Here is a 19,142-nt window from a genome sequence, read left to right as displayed (position 1 = left end):
GGTCTCCACACTGACAGCATCGTCAAATAACATTCCTGAAAAGAGAGACAGGAAATTTATTGACCATATGTTGAGTCTGAAAGAAGAGCACGGTTGTTCCATATGCACCGCACGCGGAAGAAGAGAAATTTGAAAGCCATTGGTAGAAACAGTTGAAGACTTAGTATTCAATTCATGGACTGACGGCCTGCATGTCTGGCAGTGATGATATGTAGCTGTCAAGGGACAGGAGCGGTTTATTTATAAATTGACAACATGGCTGTAAGCGCACATGTCATGAAGTGTTGTATCCCCATCAATTAGAAGTGCGTCACTACATGCCATGAAGAGGTCCCGATAAGAAGAAACAGAGAAAGTCAAGGAAGACTGATAAAAATAAAAGGAAGATCAAGATTGTTACTAAGTGGGTTACCTTATCAGTGATACCGCTGATTTGTATTTGGAACGTACCAGGTTTGAATCTCTGCTAAGATTTTGGCTCCCATAACTGAAATATTTAGTGATTTACCTCAGTCATTCTCGGCTAATACCACGAGCTTCTTCTCTCTTGCAGTTCATCTTTCAGTATAGCGACTGGCTACAGGCTAGACGAGCGAGGGGTCGGAGTTTGAGTCCCGGTAGAGTCAAGAATGACCACATGACACCCTTTATCTGCTAATGTTGGCACTAACTTCGCCGACAAATGGCGGTCGCTCGGTCGGTATAGTTCGCTTGCGGACTAAATACAGGACAACGCAAACACAAAATAAACGCACACACAAACATCCATGCCTTGAATGGGATTCGAACCCACGATCCCAGTTTTCGAGCGAGCGAATGTAGTTCATACCTTAGACCGCGCGGCCACTGTGATCGACTTTTAACCGTCAATTCAATTCATTAATAAAACATATTAAAGTGTTATATTATTTTCTTATATAGTACATTATGTCCATGTTAGGTGGGTCCCTTGTCACCACAGCATGGCGCGTCCTCAGGTTGCGGATGGAGGAGACGCCCTCCAGTTTTTGGAGGGAATCTGTGAATATATTGAATAAGCAGTCGCGGACAGCCGACAAGGGGTGGTCCTCCAGCTGGGAGGTTGGGCGTGGGGCTTACAACTCCTCAGCGTAAAAAATCAGTATGTTACGAAAATGAACACAAAGCCTCGGACCTGGAGTGATTCCTTGGATAAACGACCTAAGCTAATGAAAAGGGATATGGGATTTGGCACTTGGAATGTACGAAGTTTGTACAGGGCAGGTTTGCTCAGAGCAGTGGCAGAAGAAATCTTAAAATATAAGTTAGATTTAGCCGGAGTAGAGGAAGTCAGATGGGATGGAGGTGGCATCGCAGCAGCAGGCGAATATACATTTTTCTATGGAAAGGGGAGTGAAAATCATGAATTAGGTATAGGTTTTTCATACATAAGAGAATCGTATCAGCAGTTAAGAGGGTAGAGTTCGTTAGTGATAGGATATCATATATAATAATAAAAGGTCACTGTTGTGATATCATTGTTATGAATGTTCATGCCCCAACAGAAGATAAAATTGATGACATAAAGGACAGATTCTATGAAGAACTGGAACATGTATTTGATAAATTCCCGAAGTACCCTATGGAAAATTTGTTAGGAGATTTCAATGCCAAAGTAGGGAGGGAAGACATTTTCAAACCAACAGTTGGGAATGAGAGTTTACACGAAATTAGTAATGATAATGGAGTTAGAGTAGTAAACTTTGCCACATCAAAACATCTTACTGTCAAAAGTACAATGTTCCACATCGTAACATCCATAAATTTACTTCGACATCTGCTGATGGGAAGATACACAATCAAATAGATAATATTTTGATAGATAGGAGACGGCACTCAAGTATACTTGATGTCCGATCATTCAGGGCAGCAGATTGTGTGGTACTGACCACTAGCTGGTGGTGGCAAAAGTTAGGGAAAGACTGGCAGTGAGCAAACAAACACCACACAGAGTTCATATGAAGAGGTTCAAGCTCAAGAAATTAAATGAGGTAGAGGGTAAAGAGCAGTATCGTGTTGAAATCTCAAATAGGTTGCCGCTTTGGAAAACTTGGAAACTGAGGTGGATGTTATTAAAGCTTGGGAAACTATTAGAGAGAATATAAAAATGTCTGCCAAAGAGAGTCTATGTTATTATGAACCGAAGAAGCATAAGCCATAGTTCGATGAAGGGTGCTCAAAATTATTAGATCAAAGAAAGCAGGCCAAATTTCAGTGGTTACAGGATCCAAGCGAGATAAATGGGGATAATCTGAACAATATAAGACGTGAAACCAGCAGGCGTTTCAGGAAAAAAAGAGGGAATATGTGAATACCATGTGTACGCATGAAAAACTCGAGAACTGCCGAACTGATTTTCATGAAATTTGATATTGGAGTATTTTACAAAAGACTGTAGAGCCATTTCAGGTTTAATTTGGAACCGAAAAAATTTGCTGACTACCTTATATGAAGAACTGCACACAGATTGTTTGTTCAGAGCTGTTATTAATAACTGAGTAACAAGTATTTCTTATAAAAATTAATATATCTTAAATATTTACCGAAAACCTCGTATATATAAATGTTTTTATAAATGGCATAGTTTAAAAGTTTTCAAAATATTTTATATAAAATTTACTAGAGAGATATGTAGAATTACGGCTGCCCATATTATTCTGGATTATGCAGAAGATATATTCAGAATGCTACATTTTAGTCCTTCCAGACAGAAAGTCAACACATCTTTCCAGTTTACTCTCAATAAATATTACAGAGTAATAAAAAGCTTTAAAATAGTTTACTTCATCGTATCCTTTTACAATGGACGTACTCCTTGGTCTCGAAACTGAATGTATCCTTTGCTCTCAGAACGAAACTATACGTGTCCCGTGGTCTCAGAAAGAACTGCACGTAGCCCATGGTATCAGAGATACACTGCACGTAGCTCGTAGTATCAGAGAAACACTGCACGTAGCCCGTGGTATCAGAGAGAAACTGCACGTAGCCCGCGGTCTCGGAGAGAAACTGTATGTAGCCCGTGGTCTTAGAGAGTACTGCACGTATCACGTGGTTTCAAAGAAAAACTGCACGTATTCCATGGTCTCAGCAGGAATTGCACGTAGCCCGTGGTTTCAGAGCGAAACTGCACGTATACCGTGGTCTCAGAACGAAATTCCATATATCCCGTGGTCTCAGATCGAAACTGAATATAATCCTTGGTCTCAGATCCAAACTGCATGTACCTCGTGGTCTTAGCGAAACAGTACGTGCTCCTTGGCTTGAGAACAAAGCTTTGCATATCCCTTTGTCTCAGAACGCAACTGTATGCCTACACTGATTTTAAAAAGCATCGTGAATTATAAACACGAAAAGTACATAGATTTTTTATTATTTTAAACAAACCTTTATTTATTCCATGCACAGAAAAATTACAAAATAAAGTCGTGAAGACGTTTCTTAGGTACTTTCGAACTTTCTGCTCACAATGACTGAAATACACATAACGTGCCCCCTGAACCACTGTTCTAGTTGCAGTGAGGCAAACAGCTGAAGTCAGTACGTATGTCCGGCTCTCTCTTCAGCAGCCATGTATGAAGCATGTAGGTCGGATTGCTCTGCGGGTGGCGTCTCATCCTTCACTTCGTACATTTCTTGTATCTGCTCTTCCTCCTGAAGCAGCAACTCGCTGTACACGGGGTTCTCGTGTGTCACGTGTTCGCCAGGTTCTGCCCGGGGAAGCACTTTCCGCTCCTCTACCTGCAAGAGTTGACTAGAGCAGTCTTTGTTTCAATACCCTGCGCCTGTCGTGAGTTGTTTCGACTCACTGCACGAAGGAATCATTTATAAGAAGTCGTGTCTTGTTTTCCCTCTTATTTCTCATCTCGAACTCCGATTTATTGTTTTACTTATCAATTCCTCATTCCATTTCGGTCGATCGACTGTTTTAAAGTCGACCTAACTCTATAGTTATTCGCAACTGTCATACCGTCATGTTATTCAAATCTTAAACTTCAGATAAATTTAAAATTAACTAAGCCTACTCTCAGTCGCTAGGGACACGCGGTAGCATAGTTGTTTGAGGCACTGTGCTACAAGCCGGAATGTCGCGGGATCGAATCCCGAGAAGGTGGATATTTTTCGATTTACCTAATCCTTCCAGCCGCTCTATGGCCCTGGGGTCGACTCAGCCTCTAACAGAAATGAGTACCAGGAATATTCTTTGGGGTAAAGGGCGGCCGGCACGTAAGGCTGACAAACTTACCGCCATCCGTTAGCCTATTGTCTAGAAAATGCGGGAGCCTCGATATCTCACAATGCTATAGGCCTCCACGGCCTGTTACAGGGATAGTTTCACTTTTTACGTTTACTCTCAGTCACTAAATTATCAGTGTTGATCCAGAAGGAGGAATTCCATAAACGTGATTACTAGTAATAGTCCTAAATATGCTACACACTGCTCTAATATATCGGAAAATATTAGTAATCGATTATGTTTTTAGGACGGTATTTAGTAACGGTCAGTGACTAAAAGGTCTAGTAAATTCTCCATTAAGAAAACAGTAAAACGCCACTAATTAGAAACCGCTATAATTCGGACCGACTTCTTTTTATTTAAGTATTTTATTTAGCCTCGGCAGAAAGTAGATTTGTCGTAAACGAGAATGTAATGGTAGCCTGCAATTTCCCCACTTCCTGTCGGCTTACATAAGTGCCGCACTGCACAAACGGTGCCTAATTTGTGAAGAAACTAATGACATTTTCAGTTTTTAAAAAGTACTCCGGTTTGAATGTATTTACATAAATTATGTTCGTATATTCTTTTTTTATTATTAATGTAGGCTACCTATTTCTTCTGTCAGTCGGAATCGGTGAGATTTTACCCTGCATGTTCACAATTTGGGGTACGCGGTACGCTACAAGCCGGAAAGCCGCAGGTTCGATTCCGATGCGGTCATTGAATTTTTCAATTGACCTTATCCTTGCAGCCGCACTATGTATCCTGGGGTTGACTTAGCCTCCGACAAAAATGAGTTCCAGGGATCTTCATTGGAGTAAAGGGTGGCCGGGGCGTAAGTCTAACAAGGCTACACAAGCGTTACATCCCAAAAGATAGTGATTTTCTTAGGTTATGTTAGGTTTCCTCACCTTCGTATTTCCGTACATGGGGTTGTCGAAGGCAGCAGGTGGCGGCTGGCTGGAACAGGACTTATCTGGCTGCTGGGATCCTCCAGGTAACACCTCTACTCGGCTCTCCAGTGCCTCTTCGCTCTCGCTCGGTGCGTTCTCAAATCGAGCAAATAAGAAGGGTTCTGCTTGAAGCACCCACCTATCGTGATAAGACAACAGGATTAAGTTTTCCTATCTGTCTCATTACTCGGCTTCTTCCGTTCTTTTTAGAAATGTATGTATATGAAACGCTAAGGTGTGTTTCCGTTCCTCGACAGTCGCAACGAGTTCGCGGGAAAGCTGATAGAGGCGCCACTTGGCGGCTGTATTACGAGAGCTGATATCAGCTGATACACGCGAAGCAAATAAGGAAAAAGAATATATACAAGTGTGGGGGCCACGAGGTAGCGTAGTTGGTTGAAGCACTATGAAACAAGTCGGAAGGTCACGGGTTCGGTTCCCGATGATGTAATTGGATTTTTCAATTGATCTAACCCTTCCAGCCGCACTATGGCCCTGGGATCGACTCAACCTCTAACAGAAATGAGTACCAGGAATCTTCCTGGGGATAAAGGGCGGCTGGAACGTAAAAGTGACAACCTCACCGCCATCTGTGAGCCGATTGCCTATAAAATGTGGGAACCTCGACGTCTCACAACCGCATGGGCCTCCATAACGTGTTACAGGGACAGATTTACTTTATTTTTTACTTCGCAACTCAGCAATGATGTCCACATCAATGGAAGGTTAAATTGCTACCTGAAAATAGTCAAAATTCTTCCCGGATACACGATCAGATTTTCCGTTTGGTTTCAAACGATTGAAATAAGTAAGGGTATGGACTACTTTATGCTGATGCAGCAACAAAGCGGCTTGACAACCAATCAAACTTAGCGTATATGGCCAAAGTAATGCCACGATAAGGCTAGACACTGCAGCAAGTTGACAACTCTGTAGAATCATATAAACGAACCCATCATATATATGAATAAATAAAAACAAACCCCGTGGCCTGTAGTCCGCAAGCGAACTATACCGACCGAGCGACCGCCGCATGTCGGCGAAGTTAGTGCCAACTTTAGGAGATAGAGGGTGTTACGTGGTTAGCGCAACGGATCCCCACGGCCGTTAATCTCGGTTTTCTATACCGGAGCCGCTATTTCCATGAAATAACTCCTCAGTTATCCTCACGAGGCTGAGTGGACCCCGTTCCAGACCCACTACTGCTCAGAAAATGAGGTAGCGCTGGGAATCGAACCCGGACCTCTGGATCTGTAGCCAGGAACTCTGACCACTAGAGCACAGAGGAGGTCATAAACAATATTTTTTTTATATTTAATTAACGGATTTTGAAATGGTAGAACTGCGTATGTTACGGAAGGTACAGTTACTATTTAGATATGTGTAAATATTGTTGTTGGCGTCTTACCAGTTTTGACGGTGGGCTATGAAGGCGAAGTAGATGATTCCCATGGCAATGATTGCAGCGATAAATGTCCCAAAAATTGTACCCAGAACGCTCCCCCAGGTGGATAAGTACTTGGCCTCTCCAGCTGTGTACACAGTGACCCTCGTCACCCCAAAGTACTCACCTGTACGTAAAAGCAAGTTGTGAATTCGAGAGCTAGACATCTGGGAATATAGACCAATAGGATTAGCAGCACTCTGTTACGATTGTGTGTTATTAAAACCATAACCTGAATGAAGGGAACTACACGTACATTAATTTTCTGTACGTAAGTGAAAATTTCCACCATCTGTCAAAATGAATCTTGTGAGATTTAGAAGTAACTGCTCCCTTTAAACTGTGGACGAAATATATCATTTAGAAATACCATTCAAAATGTTCGGAGTTTAGAAACACATAGAAAACACAGTTTTATTATTGTGTGCGTGTTTACCGCGCCGTTGCGTAACAACTATCGCTGTTTACAAAGTCGCCGTTTAGTAACGGGAACGTGTTTACCGAGCCGTTGCCCAGAATCGGCCCTGGTATACCCTTCCGTTTCGCGATCGTTGTATAACAACGGCTTTACATGCTACAACAGTTAAAACTACTAGTGGCTTTACGACAATATAAATTAAACGCTACCATGTAAATATCGTAACAGAAGAGGGTTTATTTTATTAAAGGCTAATACACCGAAGGGGTGAGAGCTGTCGCCGCAAAATGCGACTCATACCTAACTTCGAGACCGATGGAAGTGACTATTTGGCTTCATGCTCCGGCTGCTTGACCCCCGGGGAGAGAATCTCCCGCCACACATTGAACAGCTGACCGAATGTCCTGAGGACTCAGTGCGGGCGTGGTCGTTCCTGCCGACAATGGAACCTCGTTTGTCCATTCAGTGAGCAAGTCTTATTTGAAGGAGCCGCAATAGCTCAGTCGATAAAGTGACTAGGATACAAGACCGCCTCTGTGGTCTAGTGGTCAGAGTTCCTGGCTACAGGTCCAGAGTTCCCGGGTTCGATTCCCGGCGCTACCAGATTTTCTGAGAAGTAGTGGGTCTGGAACGGAGTCCACTCAGCCTTGTGAGGATAATTGAGGAGCTATTTCAAGGAAATAGCCGTTCCGGTCTAGAAAACCTAAATTAACGGCCGTGGGGATTCGCTGCGCTGACCACGTGACACCCTCTATCCGCTAAAATTGGCATTAATTTCGCCGCCAAGCGGCGGTGGCTTTGTCGGTATAGTTCGCTTGCCGATTACAGGCCACGGAGTTTAGTTTTTTAGTTTAGTTTAGGGTACAGGTTGTACAACTGACGGAATCGTGTTTAGATTCCCGACAGGGGCTGGAATTTTTCTCTTCTTCTTAGCATCCAGACCGGCATTGGGACTCACACAGCCTCCTGCTTAGTGGGTACTGAGGGTCTCTTTCCCCGGAGTAAAGCGGCAATATGAATTTCTTAAATATATACACTTCTTTGCCAGAAACCTTATAGAGTAGTGATTTTTTTTCAAATGTTTTGGTGTTAAGATGGTGACTTATTTTTACAAATACAACACAAATAATATAAAAGTTATTAAATATTCTGTTCTGAAATGTAAAATAATTTTTAACGTTAAATATATTTAGAAATAAATCCCTGTAAAACATGAACAGGCAGAGAGAACCCTCATTTTCATATGTGCCAATTTCCACAACTGCACATTTTGTGGTTTCCTTAAAAATACGTCTAAAATTTGACACAAAAATCATTACGAAAATAAGATTTGTAACTTCCCCTTGCGGATTCTTACGGCTGCAGATCTGCTGTCACGCCTACGTGCATTGTTACGCAGAGGGACTAATGTACTTTTCTACCTTATTCCGGATAAATTTTACAGCGTAATGTTGGCAGACATGGAGGGATCTCTCTGATTGTATTCAGCTTACTGTTTCTGACTCTTGAAGCGAAGACGTTGGCCAGGTTGTTGCAGTCGCCTCTGTACCCTCCCACGTCTTTGAGAACGACCTGTAACCGATTTCTAAGAGCATCGTCCACCATTGCAGGTTTGCCAATGTGACCCACTACTTTGGAGTACTTCTCCTGCCTCAAGTACGAGTCTAGGAGAGATCGGAGATGGTTCAGTGCCAACTTCGACTCGGAGTACTCCAGCAGCAGGTAAGCACCTGTAGCACATTAAGTTCGGCTTCGTATAAGTGAACGGAACTTAAAGATTTTGACGATACAGCCATGTTGTTTGTAGTTATTACTTTGGACTTTGTCCATCATCCAAATCTACTGAAGTCACTGAATTCCGGACATTGGTTCTGTTTCCCTTTTTAGTTGAACATGATTGATAGCTTTACCTTTTATTTTTCCTTTTTTTGGGGTGAATATACAAATTTTCTTAAAAATAATTTAACTTTATTTCATAATTAAAATCATGTGTCCATTCTTAATTGAAAACACCTGTATATTGAATTTAAACTTACATACGAGTCACAGTCTAAGTTTTAAAATTGTGAAAGTTATTTTAATACGTAAGTATATAAAAATGTTTGCTGCTGTATTTAGACAGTAAATCTCCTCCAGCGAGTAAGCTAGGCCTGCCCCAGGAGAAGAGTAGTTGCCGAGAGAAACCCTCAGAGAGTAATAACCCCTCAGAGAACAAGAAGAATTCTAACAAAGAAGTAAAATTTCGTGACAATGGTACACTAATACAACTATTGTGTTTCTTGACACTATCCATCGTCCTGTCTTTATTTAAAACACGCAGTTTCGGAAACTGGACTCTGTCTCCATCTTCAGATAAAACCTATCTCCCGAAATAGGAACTAGTTATATCGATCGGGTCCAACTGAGTAGGTTCCACCTGAAGACGGAAACAGAAAAGTGCCCTTGTGTGAGTTTATATGTTTGAATTTGTACAGTATGTACCTTGTTTATTGTGTGTACTTTGTCTTGTATTGTTCCCTTTATGTTATAGACTTTCCTTGTCTGTATCTGTGTAAGAGCTACTGCCACCGGGTGAACACCCAATTGCAGAATAATAACAGTAATAATAAGACCGCCTCTGTGGTCTAGTGGTCAGAGTTCCTGGCTACAGATCGATAGGTCCCGGGTTCGATTCCTGGCGCTACCAGATTTTCTGAAGTAGTGGGTCTGGAACGGTTTCCACTCAGCCTCGTGAGGATAATTGAGGAGCTACTTGAATGGAAAAGTAGCGGCTCCGGTCTAGAAAGCCGAAATTAACGGCCGTGGGGATCCGTTGCGCTGACCACGCGACACCCTCTCTATCCGTTAAAGTTGGCACTAACTTCGTCGACAAGTGGCGGTCGCTCGGTCGGTATAGTTCGCTTGCGGACTACAGGCCACGGATTTTGTTTTTTGTTTGTAATAATAATAATAATAATAATATAGACTCCAGTCTCTGAAATGTTGTGTTTTAAATAAATGCAGGACGATAGATAATGTGCAGAAATAAAATTAAGAAGAATTATACTTCTTTGATATTTATCTGTAATATTATTAGTATGTTTACTGGCTGGTAATTATGAAATATCCTGGCAATTAGGCAAGATGGGGACTATCCATGTTTTAGTTGGCTACTTAGCTCAGACAGATACTGACCGCAGATGTCACAGCAGTGTCCAAGAGGCTGGACAGGAGAGATACACTCTGCCTGTCTGGAGTCATAACAGTCTCCATTGCGGTCCCTGGTATGTGTGCACACAGCGGCTCGCAACTCTGGGTGGCCCGCGCAGGAGCACCCCGCCTTGTCAGGACACGACTCCTCTCCTGTGATCACTACAGAGCTTATCCGCATGTAGTCCCCTTCGCCAGACACGAACTGACGTTCTCCAGGTTCCGACAGCAGGGCCTCCTGCCACTGACTTGGGCTCATCTCCTGCAATGAACATTCTATCACACAGGAGCATAGTAGTTGCTAGTTAGCCCCCAGCAGAGGGGTGGAATGAGATTGAATCTATTTGGTACGCCTGCCACTATTGGGCCTGTTGTACTAGCCTCGGATGTTGATGGCAGACGAGTGGAATTAGAATTGACAGGGGAGACTAAGGTTCTAGAACAAAACATACCCCAATGCTTTTTATCCACCACAAATCCCAGATGGATTGAATTGGGATCGCGGTGAGAAACCGGTCTGAGCTGTGACACGGCCAAGAGGCGCGGTTAATGCAAATCAACTAAAAAAATTTATAAGCATTTTGATTTTACGCGTTGTTTTGTGAAAAATTAAACTTTGTTCTCTCACCTTGGGGCACAACATATAGGTACTGGGGGCGCGTTGAGAAACATATTTCGATTAAAAGAAACATATGTGGGACGTGCTTGAGAACAGGGCGCTGCTCAGAAGTATGCTTGAGAGCAGAGAGCGTGGATAGTATTTGGATCAAAGATGGGAGAAGTAACATGAGGCTAGTGAAAACTGTAAAATGAAGAACTTCATAATTTCTGCTCCTCAAGATATTATTATAAATAAAGGAGGAACAGTTTGAATGAGCATATAGAGCACATCGGAAAATTCATGTACATTTCGGTAGGAAAATTTGAAAGAAAGAGAAAAGTTGAAGACCCATATGTAGATGCGAATATAATATTAAAAAACACACAAACTCTGTGGCTTGAGCCCGCAAGCGAACTATACCGACCGAGCGACCGTCGCTTCTTGGCAAAGTTAGTGCCAATTTTAGCGGATAGAGGATGTCACTTGGTCAGCGCAATGGATCCCCACGGCCGTTAATTTCGATTTTCTAGACCGGAGCCGCTATTTGCTTGAAATAGCTTCTCAGTTACCCTCACGAGACTCAGTGAATCCCGTTCCAGACCCACTACTTCTCAGAAAATCTTGTAGCGCCGGGAATCGAACCGGGAACCTCAGGATCTATAGCCAGGAACTCTCACCACTAGACCACAAAGGCTGTCGAATATAATATTAAAATTGATCATAAAGAAATAGAGTCGATACGGCTTCATTCGCTTTTGTCTGAAACGGGAGTAATGACGAGCTAGTCATTATTATTATTAGATTTTCAAAAAGGACTAGATTACATTTAATTAGTCTGTTGAGAGGAACATAGATTGAAAATGGTGCCGTAAGTGAATAAAAGGATGTAGAAAATCGTATAATGTGGAGCTTCATAATTTGCACTTCTCGCCAAACATTTTTACACTGCTCAAGTCAAGAAAGATAAAGTGGGCTAGGCTCGTTTGTGTGAGAGGAGAAATACGCCAGACACGTACCAAATTTTAGTCGTTAGAACCCGAAGGGAAGAGACCAGTTCATAGATAAAAGGCGTAAATGGCAGAATAATATTATGATGGACCCAACAGATCTGGATTTTGTTCATCTAGCTAAGAGTCAATGGCCGAGCTGTCTAAGGCATGAACTGTCTTCTCTCGCTCGAATGCTGAGATCGTGGGTTGGAATCCCACTCAGGGCATGAATGTCTGTTTATTCTGTGTTTGTGCTGTTTTGTGTGTAGGTAGCGGCCTTGCGACGGACTGATCCCCCGTCCAAGGAGTCCTACTGACTGTGTGTAGATTAAGAAACTGAAAAAGTGACCAAGGTTCAACAAAAGGCTGTAGAGCCATGTATAGATCATGGGTCAGTACTAATGATGGACTCATGGTCGTAATCTTAGGGCTTCTGTAAAGAGACGGGTCTCAAGAGGGACTGTGCTTATTGAACCTTGCTATAGTTTCAAAGTCATGCAGCTATATTTTATGAACGTATCAAGTCTTGCACGAATAGAATGAATTTAGTTTTGTTTCTAACAGTTTAATTATTAACCAAGAATGTCCTTGCTTAATGGATTGAATCCAGATGAAGTTCAGATTGAGGGCATGCAGTATATTTGCCCAGAATCGAACCCATGCTTGTCAGTACCAGTTTCCTGTGGCCATCATGCTCTGATTACATAGGATGAATTGTGGTGTGGTTACGACCTGTCCGAGTAAAGAGATGCTGCCAACAGTAACGACCACTTCCGGTAGATGCACTCGGAAGGTGCTGCCCTCTGGAAAAACGATGTGATCGTGGGTGCAAGGGATGCGCTCCAGATGGGGTACAGGATCTGTTGTAACCCGTCCTTCCGTCTTCCAGTTAGCAGGGTCCAGCCAAGCTGCCGACCAACTTCTTGTGAACACGATATCTGCAAACACCAACAGACTGCTCTAGATACGATCCTTCATGGTACTTGTCAGCTGAACCTGCGCCGCTCGGCCCCGTAACGTCAATAATAAGGCAGGCCTTCTAATTAAAACGCAGGGCACAGTATAGACGAGCAACACACAATGTCCTCACACGAGTTGCGAAGTGCATTGGTACTGACTGTGGAACTTTCGGAAATGACCACCTCTGTGGTCTAGTGGTCAGAGTTCCTGGCTACAGATCCAGAGGTTCCGGGTTCGATTCTCGGCGCTACCAGATTTTCTGAGAAGTGGTGGGTCTGGAACGGGGTCCACTCAGCCTCGTGAGGATAATTGAGGAGCTTTTTCAAGGAAATAGCGGCTCCGGTCTAGAAAACCGAGATTAACGGCCGTGGGGATCTGTTGCGCTGATCACGCGACACTCTCTATCCACTAAAGTTGGCACTAACTTCTCCGACAAGCGGCGGTCGCTCGGTCGGTATAGTTCGCTGGCGGACTAAAGCCACGGATTTTTTTTACACTAGGCTATCTGCACCAACTTTGTCACTTGAACAATAAATACCGGTAGTAGAAACAGTACGTAATATCTCTTTCGTATCAACAATTTTTTTAACTGTACAGTGAAATCTCGGAAACCGTTCGGAATAGGACACAAGTACATATATACTTTATTTTATTTAGAATGACCGATGCTTTGACCTCCCAGAATATTGACCTTTCCTCCTGGGACATTCTGTATAAGTTGAGGTGTTCATGGCGGTGATTTTTAAGACTGTGGTCCTTCTATTTGTGCCACCGTTTAGTCTTATAGGCGGGTGGCGATGTATCGGATGTTCATGCTGCTTCCATCTTCAGGGTTTAAATATGTAGGTTCAGGAATTGGTGATGAGACCCTAGGAGAGAGGGCGAAGAAACAGTTCGATCCGAGTCAGTGGAAAAGAAAGGGCAGTAAAGAACTCCTTTAAAGGACACACTAACTCGTCGCTACAGATGCGAAATGAGAGGGTATTTACGTATGTTCCTCCTGTAAGACATAATTACGATCGCACTGAAAAGGAGAGGAAAAGGGCTTCCGTTTACCCTGTTCAATTTCCCACTTCTAAGTATAAACTAATGTGCCCCTTGAAAATGCAGTTTAATCCTCTTTGTTCCCATTGGCCCCGATCGGGTTCCTTCTCTCCGACCTTATTTGGGTCTCATAAGGAGCCGGGATAGCGCAGTCTGTACAGCGACTGGCTAGACCTGGACGACAGAGTGGTCGGAGTTCGAGTCCCGGTAGGGTTCAAGAATTTTCCCTTCTCCATGTCTTCCAAACCGGCTCTGGGGCCCACCCAGCATCCTATCAAATGGTCACCGGGGTTCTTCCTCCGGGGGTAAAGCGGCCTGGGAGTGAAACTGACCACTCCAACTAGTGCCGAGGTCAAGAAAACGTGGACCTATACATCCCCTCCCCCATACGCCTTCATTAGTTAAGCAAAGGGACAACTTTACCTTTTACCTTGGGTCTCATTAACATCTTCCCAGTACTTTCCCATATAACCAAGCCAATTACTGAACGTTATAATGCAAAGTTGTCCCTGTGCTTAATTAAGCACCACGCCATAGAGACGTATGGCGGTATATCTTCACTATTTTTGACCTCGGCACTAGATGGAGGTGAGTAGTCAGCTTCACGCTTTGGCCGCTTTTCTTCTTGGGAAAGAGCCCCCAATACCTATTGGATAGGAGGTTGGCTGGGTCCCAGAGCCAGTCTGGACACTATGAAAAAGAGAAAAATCATGCCTCTGCAATGATTTATGCTCCGAACCTCCAGCCCGAAGCCCGTCGCTGTACCGACTGAGTTTATTCCGGCTTATACTCGTCAGTAACAATTAATAAAGGAATCCATCATCATGGTAGTCCATTTTAGGTTTCAGAAAGAGTAGGTCTAATATTCTAATTACAACAGAATATATGCTTATGTATACAAAAATGAAAAAAAATTAGCCTCGTGGAAGTAAAAGTGGTTACACTTATATACGTACGGTTAGGCCGCGCCATAGCTCAAGCGGTTAGTCGCTGGCTTCCCACCGCGGCGGCCCGGGTTCGATCCCGGGTCTGGTAAAGTGGGATTTGTGGTTCACAAAGTGGTGCTGGGGTGGGTTTTCTCCGAGTACTTCGGTTTCCCCTGCCAATCTTCATTCCACCAAAATCTCCATCATCATAATCACCCGGGGCAGGCTACAATAGGCCAATCAGTTGCCGCCGTGCCGAGTGGACCCAGTTGGACTCCACCCCCCACTAATCGAATTAAAAAAAGATGTATATATATATATATACATCTTTTTAATCTTTTTAATATATATATATATACACGTACGGTTAGTAACTTATGATTAGTTTTTTTAAGACTGAATTTAATTTAAGTAATATTAAAGAATTCAGTGTGTACCCTACAGAAAACACTCTGGGTTTCCATTACAAAGACCAGCTGATTGATGATGTTTAAGGAAACGGTTCCAGTTTATTCTGAAAATTATACCAAACACGTGACTGCATTCTATGGGCAAAACACGTGTTTCTCTTCACTGTTAAACCAGATCGCGCATACGGCTTAAGCTGGTTTCTAAAACATTAAATCCCAATAATATGAATAACATTTCGACTGGTATGGCGACTGCCTACGGGTATTGTACTAACCCCTGGTGATAGATGATGTGTTTGGGGCAGTCGGTGGAATGAGAATTGATAAGGGAAACCGAAGTACCCGGATAAAACCTATCCCAGTGTCGCTTTGTCCACCACAAATCCCACTCCATCTGACCTGGGCTCGAACACGGACCACCGCCGTGGCGCCTGAGCTATGGCACAGCCTCCAGTCATACGCAACTTCCTCCTCCTCCCCGTTTCCCCCTCTATTCTAGGGTTCCTTTTTCCATCTTCGCACTTCTCCTCAGTGCCCTGAGCTCCACAATTGTTCCTTCAGGGTCTAAATGAGTTAATTAAGCACCACTCTGTTAAGATGTTGGGGGGGGGGTTCTGGTCCATCTCCGCGCATATAGATCCGGGGGACTAAGTGAATCTGAGTTACCAGCCCAATTCTCCTGCAGCTCGGAGGAAGAGGTCCCGCTACATATTATGTAAGATGCTCTGTGGGCCGTACCGCTTGTCTGGACGCGGCAGAGAACAGGAAATTTCGTTACTCTGAGCGAGAACGAACTCGAACCTTGTCACTGTTCTAGCCGTAAGTGGGATAACTAACATTATGGAACAGAAAACTTCCGCTGAATCTAACGATCACTCACCTGGTCAAGAAAAGTATGTCACAGTATTGATTGTTCTTTGTTTACCTTACATTTCGAATATGAAGATAGAGGCAGTACGTTCTTCCGAAACGTCAGTAAACTTCAATTGAGCTACACATTTATCCCAGAAGAAAGTAATATCCTTCATAATCACCGCCGTTAGAACCTGAGAACTACATTTATTGCCCTATTTAGATCGGGTGGAAACATTACAAAAAAATATACAGCATCGTATTTGAGATCTGAGGCTTACACAGCGGTGGCCATGAAGAGTATTATCTTCTGGGAAGTAACTCCGTGGCATTTAAGTTCTATTGTAAGGTTATTCCTTAAATAAATTATTACCTTCTCCACGACATTTATCCTTGGCACGGAAGTCTCCAGTGATGAGGAGAGAACCGGTAAGTGGTAACATGATTTCGCCGTTGGATGGCAGCACTAATTCTTTCACTACTGTGCTGCCATCTTTGAGTTGTATTGCAGACTCTATCTGGCTCGGAATAATGACACGGTCGTTCGAGCAGGGTACTCTTGCCAAATCCCAGTTGTATGGATTGTTGAAGTTCGTATTGCGAATCCAGGTTTTTCTGACACCTCCCGTGTACCGAACTTCGTAAAGAGAAATTTAAGAAAGATTTTAATCCAACCTTTGTGTACCATGAAAGTCGATAAATTAAATATATTAGGTTACAGTAACAAAAATTTGGTTCAAGAGGATATTAAGAGGGGATTGAATTCGGGTAGTGCTTGCTACCATTCACTCCAGAACCTTTTCACTTCTCGTCTGCTGTCTAAATACGCAAAAATTAGAATATAAGAAAGTGTATTTTTTGTGTGGTTTTTATGAGTGTGAAACTTGGTCTCAGGCATTAAGGGAGGTTTCTGAGAACACGCTGTGGAGAATATTTGGACTGTAGAGGTGTAAAGTGATAGAAGGTTTGGAGAAAAATGCATAGTAAGGAGCTTCATAACTTCTACTTTTCGCCAAGTATAATTAGAATGTTCAAGTCAAGAAGGTCGACATGGGCAGGGCATGTAGCACGCATGGGGCGAAGAGGGATACGTATAGGATTTTGGTGGGAGAGCCAGAAGGAAAGAGACCACTATGAAGACATAGACATAGCTGGGAGGATAATATTAAAATGGATCTTAAAGAGATAGGATGGGGTATTATGGACTGGATTAACCTGGTTCAGGATAGGAACAATTGGAGGGTCCTTGCGAACACGGTAATGATCCTTCGGGTTCCGTAATTTTTTTTTAAATTCTTGAGGAACTGGCGGCTTCTCGAGAAGGACTCAGCCGCATGGAGGTTTACTTTGTTTTGTTAAGAATTTCTCCATTATTTACCTTCATTTAAGGTTTGCAACATATTTTTAAGTCTAGAACTGTGAAGAGAAAACCAAGACGTAAATATACAAAATCTCAACCCTTATTTTAATGCATGCACATGAAAAGATACACGTGACTGATGATAAATTCATGTGAAATGCGTGGGAGGGACAGAATTTTGAGGAAGGTGTACAGAACACTAAGTGAGCAAGGCACTTGGAGAATCAGAACTAACCAAGAACCGAGGAAATTGTATAGACTTTCTGATCTAGTAGAGGATATTAACGGAGAAATTAGAGCCAGTGCGACATGTGGTTAAAAGAGATGATGAAGAAACCGTTTGAAAATAATCCAGAAGGTTCATGAAAAATCGGAAGACCCAGATGGACATGGGTGGAAGATGCAGAGGATGATTTAAGAGTGCCGAATTGAAGAAACGGGGGCTAAAAGCGAATAGTAGAGAAAATTTAACATCTGTCGTGAGGCAGGTCAAAGTTCTTAGAATATTGTAATGCCATGCAATAAGTACTCCATCTCGTAAATAGCACCTTTATATTAGGAAGAGTGCAAAGGATAGCTCAGTCGGTATAGCGACGACCTGTGGGCTGGACGGTCGGCTTTCAATACCCTGCAGGGGCAAGAGATTTTTCTCTTCTTCACAGTGTACAGACCGGCACTGGGGCCCTAGCCAATGGGTGAGGGGAGGGGGGCTGTTTCCTCGCGAATAAAGCGGCCAAGACGTCAAGCTGACGACTAACCTCCGATTAGTGCCAGGTCAAGAATTGTGGAGCTATATCTCCACTCCCCCATACGTCTTCATAGCGTTCTGCTTAATTTATTACGCACAGGGACAATTTTTCCTTACAAACATGTATTTGATGGATTGGGAATGCAGCAGGCATAGTAGGGACGAGAAAATCATACATAATTTTAGTCAGAAAGCTTGGAGAGAAGAGAACAATTGAGAGAAATAGAGGTAGTTATAATATTAGAATGGATCATAAAGAAATAACAGGCGTGGAGAGGTTTCATCTGGTCCAGGATGGTAGCGTGTGGCGGACTCATAAACACGGTAATGGTCTTTCGGCTTCCATAAAAAGCGGTGTATGTCTCGAACTGTTGAACGACTATCAGCTTTTCAAGTGGGACTCGGTTTCACTGAGTTAGTTGTAATCCTGTTATATTATCAGAGAGCTACGAAACTCATTATCTACACGGTTTAGTCCTACTATCTATCTGTCTAGCTGTCTACCTGTCTATCTCTCTGTGTGTTTGTCTATCTATCTACCTATCTGTCTGACTGCCTATCTATCTATGGCTCTACAGCCCTTTTGTTGGAACTTGGTCGCATTTCAGTTTCTTGTTCTTTCTCACAGCCCGTATGACCCTTGGAAAGGGGATCACCCCATCTCAAGGCCGCTACCTACACACAGAACAAACGCACACACACTCCATGCCTTGAGTGGGATTCGAACCCACGATCCAAGTGTTTGAGCGCGCGGTCGCTGTAATCGGCTTAGTGTTACTAGCTGTAAACCAGAATTGGTCATTGCTTTTATTATATTAACTGTCAATTCTTGCCCAACTTTTCGGCGTATGCTGTTATTTCTGTGAGAACATAACTTTGCAGAAACAGTGTAAACTCTACTTACCGGAAAGGACACAGATGATGAGAACAGTGGACAAAGCGGCCATTTCCGTGCGATGCGATTGTGAACAGCTGAAGGTTCGAAAGGAAATGGAACCGAATATGATCGGTGGG

The 19,142-nt window shown here is 43.1% G+C and overlaps 1 protein-coding gene across 1 annotated transcript; it reads right to left on the bottom strand.

The window, feature by feature from the left end:
* Positions 1–3,271: 3,271 nt before the first annotated feature.
* On the bottom strand, positions 3,272–19,142 carry LOC111869781 (protein amnionless). The gene is made up of 8 exons (XM_023861540.2): positions 19,033–19,142; positions 16,394–16,657; positions 12,561–12,766; positions 10,224–10,500; positions 8,543–8,779; positions 6,596–6,758; positions 5,146–5,326; positions 3,272–3,756 (listed from the first exon to the last, which is right to left on the bottom strand). Exons 1-8 carry the CDS (start codon positions 19,073–19,075, stop codon positions 3,553–3,555), a joined length of 1,575 nt encoding a protein of 524 aa, XP_023717308.1. The 5' UTR covers positions 19,076–19,142; the 3' UTR covers positions 3,272–3,552.

The sequence above is a fragment of the Cryptotermes secundus genome, unplaced genomic scaffold (assembly GCF_002891405.2).
Source record: "Cryptotermes secundus unplaced genomic scaffold, Csec_1.0 scaffold93, whole genome shotgun sequence".
NCBI classification, from domain to species: Eukaryota; Metazoa; Arthropoda; class Insecta; order Blattodea; family Kalotermitidae; genus Cryptotermes; species Cryptotermes secundus.
Note: the sequence above shows the minus strand (reverse complement) of the source record. Positions and strands in the feature narration are given on the sequence as shown.

Bases quoted from the DNA above. Each gene is read 5' to 3' on its own strand.
- LOC111869781 (XM_023861540.2), bottom strand. From the start codon at position 19,075: ATGGCCGCTTTGTCCACTGTTCTCATCATCTGTGTCCTTTCCG. The intron at 10,501-12,560 runs GTCGTAACCACA...TGTTCATTGCAG, and splicing joins GCATCTCTTTACTCGGACAG to GAGATGAGCCCAAGTCAGTG. The intron at 3,757-5,145 runs GTGAGGAAACCT...CAACTCTTGCAG, and splicing joins CCATGTACGGAAATACGAAG to GTAGAGGAGCGGAAAGTGCT.